Below are 4,719 nucleotides of genomic sequence, written 5' to 3'. Positions count from 1 at the left end.
ACAGACCCTGTCGCCTCGCGACAGACATTGTCGCGTCGCGACAGAGTTCATTCCTGGCGACAGCGTGGAGTTTTATTCCTTATCAAATTCTATGATTTTCCGGATTATTTTCATTATAAATAGCGTCCGACTCCCTGTTTTCAGAATCATCAATTCACATTCAATTATTCTTTAATTTTCTCAATTCACAAACAATCAATTCTCATTAGCTCTTCCTTAATTCTTATTTTTCTCTCTATTTCTAAACTACCTTTTTACACACAATATTCCGCATTCACAAGACTTAGGGTCTCTTAGCCAAGTTCGAAGTTGCCTTCGCCCTAGACGTGAAAGGTTGATAATTTCTGAGGGTTTGGTCCAAAACTAGTCTAAACTTTATTTAATTTGATTTCAATTTAATTCTTTAATTATTTAATTATTGTTTATTATTTTCATTGAAGTTTACTAACTTGTGTATTTTGTTATTAGAAAAAGGTACGAGGCTTCAAAGTAAGTAGATTAGCTTACTCTCTATTTCTTTCACAATGTAGATTGCATGCTTATTATTGTTTATGATTCCTAGTATCATGTTAGGATGCTTTTAATGCTTTCTAGTATCATGTTAGGATATTATTTTATGCTTTCTGGTATCATGTTTAGGGTGCCTTTACTCTTTTCTAATATCATGTTAGTGCCATGTTAGGTTTAAAGCTTTGATCTTTATTGCTTAGTGACATGCTAGGATTTATTAACCTTGTTAGTATCATGCCTAGGATCTTGCTATTATTATCAAGCTTTATTATGCCTTATTATGCTACTATTATCATTATTGTTTTTGATTTATTATTATGTTGCTTGATATATTTTATTGTTATTGCTTGATCACACCTTTTATGATTGTTAAAGGGAATTTGTACTTGAAATCACGCTTAATAAGATAATTATTAATTTGGTTTAGGCTAATGTGATTTTAATTCAAGGGATCGCCAATAATAGTTTGTTTGTGCATTAATATTCAACCAACATAGATAAACAGGGTAGGTTCAATATAATGTTTGTATGTTATTCGAAAAGCGCACATGAATACGAGCAGAACAAAGTAGAGGCCTATTTTATAGGGCGGGTCCTTTCTTTTGTAGATTGGATTCGTACCCTCATCCCCGGACCTTGTTTGGTTCAAGACCTTATGGAGTAGTTGATGGTCCTTTTGGATTGTCTTTTGGGTTTACAAGTTCCTAAAACTTGTTGGCGACTCTTTTTGCTCTTTGTCTTTCCCTTTGGAACGCCACCGTACTTTAGTGTATGATCACAGTGGGGTTCAAGTTTGGGGTTATCATAATGCTTGAAATATTCCCTACAATAGGTTATGGTATTTGTTTGATTAACCACCTCCAACTATGGATGTAAGGGAGGCAAATGAAGTAGGAGATTTGATCCATCCTTAGTTTAATGTATGATCACATTTCAGTTGGTTAAACATTTTGGGTCAAACATTTCGGATCATATTAGGGTTGGTTAAACACTTCGAGTCAAACTCTTCCCGTCAAATTTGGATTGGTCATGTTTGGGTTGGGTGAGCTCTAGTGCATGGTCAGGATTAGGTAAACTCAATTTTCAGGTCGGGTATGGGTTGGGTTGGGTTAATTTTGGGTTTTAGGTCATTTTTTCGGTCAATGATTTTGGGTCAAATTTGGGTCATGCTTCGAGTCATTCGAATCGGGTCAATGATTTTGACTTGAATACTTTCTCCCATTTCTCCCTTTACTTATATTAATTTTCTATTAAATTAACAATATTTTTTTGTACTTTCAAATTGAACACCTTATTTCATAAAGTTTTTTTAAAAACTTTTTTCCTTTTACTTTAAACATAGTTGTATAGGATAGCTCCCACTGAACTATCGCCCAGCCCCCAAGGTGCGCACTCACTGCCAAGAAGACAGTCAAGGAGGGCTCAACAGCCCGGTGGAGTCAGCCCGCAAGGCTGACCAGGATGAACACTCCACAAAGAAGATGGTACGCCTATAAATAGAGGGTATATACAACGGAAAAGAGGTTAGACACTCAAGTTAATATACTTTCTATATCTCTCTAAGTACACTTTCTCTCTCTAAACACTCTCTAAATTAAGCTTCGGAGGGGGGTTCCTCGACGCACCCCCGAGGGGCAGTTTACGTGTGTTGCCGTGTGTAGGTTGTTGACGGGACCCAGCTCACCTAGCAGAACCCTTGGATCCACACCTGGAACAATTGGCGCTAGAAAGAGGGGAAGGATCATCTCACCTGAGGTTTGCCAACTGAGCTAGGGACTAGTTAACAAACCACCATGGCCGGAGAAGAGGATGTACAAATACCCATACCCAAAACCAACGACGCCAATCAAACACCACAAAAAATACCAATAGCAACTGTTGATCTCAAAGGATCCACCAAAAAACCCAAATCGACCATCTCACAAAAATCCAACCCCATCGGATCGACATCAGCTTCAGTTAAAGGGGCGTCGAAACCGGTCGATCCGACAGGATCCAGTTCCATTTTCAAATACGGAATGCCGTTAACAGGCGCGAACAATGAGCCCGTTGTTTCAGCACCTGTAACCCAGAAACCGCAGCCCGTAAACATGTCAGCCATCCTGCAGAACCTCTCTAAGTGCAGCAAAGAGCAGCTGGCAACAATGACAGCAATCCTAGCCAATATGAGTAAGGGAGCAAGCCTGTCACCAACAGTGGTAGCTGCGGAACCCGCAGTAAAGAAGCCAGCACCCACAACCTTTATCCCTGAGTAGAAGTAGCTCGTCCAGCTGAGGAAAAGGGTATTGGAGTTGGAAGCTCGCAATCTTAATCGAGAATGGAGTGTAGAAGAGGTAGCCTAAGCTCAGATCAGCCCAGAGAAGCGAGTTCCCTGTAGTAGGTCGCAAAGCCTCGGAGCGGGGGCCCAGCCCGGAAAGAGACAAGCGAGCGCGAATCCAGGTTGTTGCAGATGATTCCCCTTTTTTCCAGGAGATTCTGGAGGAACCAATGGAGAAGGTAAAAATGCCGAGTTGCAGATACAATGGAACCACAACACCCAAGAGCCACATATCATCTTTAGAGAACCAAATGGTACTCTATACCATGACGAACTCAGTCTGGTGTAAAGCGTTCCCGCCAACCCTAGAGGGGTTGGCAACGGAGTGGTATGGAGCCGTTCCCAAATGTTCTGTATACTCTTATAACCAGCTGAAAAGAATATTCATGGAGCATTTCATAACCCTAGTAGATCGAACTAAGATGACAACTGCACTGATGTCGTTAGTTCAAGGAAAAGACGAGCCCTTGAGGGAGTTCATCACCAGATTCAATAAGGAGGCAACAACCATTCCAAATATGAGTCAAGAGGTAGCACTGCTAGCAATGCAGAGCGGCTTGCTACCAGGCTCACCATTTAGAGCGTACATGGAGAGTAAAAGCCTTAAAACACTAGCTGAAGCGCTGGCTAAAGCGCACGAGTTCATCAAGGCAGACGAAACGGACAGAGCCATGCTGAGTAGGAAGGCACCGGGTGACTCAGTTAAGCGGGCAGAGGTTACCCGGGCAGAGAACACACCCAACGCTGACCAGCCTAGTAGGGTTGAGCAAAGCCGCAGGGAAGCGGACAGGGCAGTGGGGGTGAGAAAGTCTGATCCAAAGGGAGGGGCAAGGCCTGGTAGGTTTGACCAATATACCCCATTAACCCACTCAAGGTCTCATATCTTCAGCGTGAATAAAGCTGATGATAAGTGGTAGAGACCCCCGAGGATGGTCAATAAGAACCGTGATACCAACAAGTGGTGCGACTTTCATAGGGACCATGGTCATACCACCGATGAATGTACACACCTGAAGGATAACATAGAGGATCTAGTCAAGAGAGGGTACCTGAATCAATTTAAGCAGCATGATGACCCTCCCAGAAGAAGAGACGAGGATAGAACAGGCCGCGCTGACCGCAGAGGAGGTCATAGGGGTCCTGCTGGAGACAGGGACAGAGATAGTAAGCCAGAAGGCAGAGTATACGTGATCAGCAGAGGACCGGTGCATGGAGGATTAGTGAACAAAGCACAGGCCGACCTGCGGGCAATGATACATTAGATAAACTACAATGAGAAGCGCAAATGGCCACCCCTTCCCCCGCAGCCGCGAGCTACGTTGGATGAGTATGACCAGGAGGGCATAATTTACCCTCATGATGATTCCTCTGCTGGTGACGATGAGAATTGAAAATCGGGAGGTGGATAGGATATTAAAAGATGGAGGCAGTTTAGCTAACATCTTATACATCAGCACGTTCAACGAGGTAAAGTTGGACAAGAAGGATTTGAAAAGGGTGAGTTACAAAGTCACTGGGTTTAATGGATCAGGGCTGACCCCAGAAGGTATAATTAAGCTCTCAGTTCGGTGGGGGAGAGGTCAAAAAAGCGTGATGTTCGAGCAGAATTCCTTGTGATAAACTCTCTTTCGCCCTATAACATGATCATGGGGAGACCGCTCATCCACAAGATAGGCGGAGTGGTATCCACCTACCACCTCGCCATGGCCTACACAACTAATGAAGGGCGGTCAGCAAAGCTCTAGGGAAGCCAGAAGACAGCTCAAAAATGTTACATAACTACTCTAAAGCAGCCTGCAAGGACCAGGCAGTAGCCAACCTCAAAATAGAGGCCCACTGAGCAGTCTGAGAGGAAGTCAAGAAAAAGGAAGCGCGAAGAATATCACAGGGAG

General features: G+C 43.2%; 1 protein-coding gene across 1 annotated transcript; it reads left to right on the top strand.

Annotated features, from left to right (window-relative positions):
- The first annotated feature begins 3,093 nt into the window (after positions 1-3,093).
- LOC145596902 (uncharacterized) lies at positions 3,094-3,744 on the top strand. The gene has a single exon (XM_081653093.1). The coding sequence runs from the start codon at positions 3,094-3,096 to the stop codon at positions 3,742-3,744; it is 651 nt and encodes a 216-aa protein (XP_081509219.1).
- The last annotated feature ends 975 nt before the right edge of the window (positions 3,745-4,719 follow it).

The sequence above is a fragment of the Chenopodium album genome, chromosome 20, assembly GCF_948465745.1.
Source record: "Chenopodium album chromosome 20, dcCheAlbu1.1, whole genome shotgun sequence".
NCBI lineage: Eukaryota > Viridiplantae > Streptophyta > Magnoliopsida > Caryophyllales > Amaranthaceae > Chenopodium > Chenopodium album.
The sequence above is the reverse complement of the archived record's forward strand: the minus strand, read 5'-3'. Positions and strand labels throughout refer to the sequence as shown.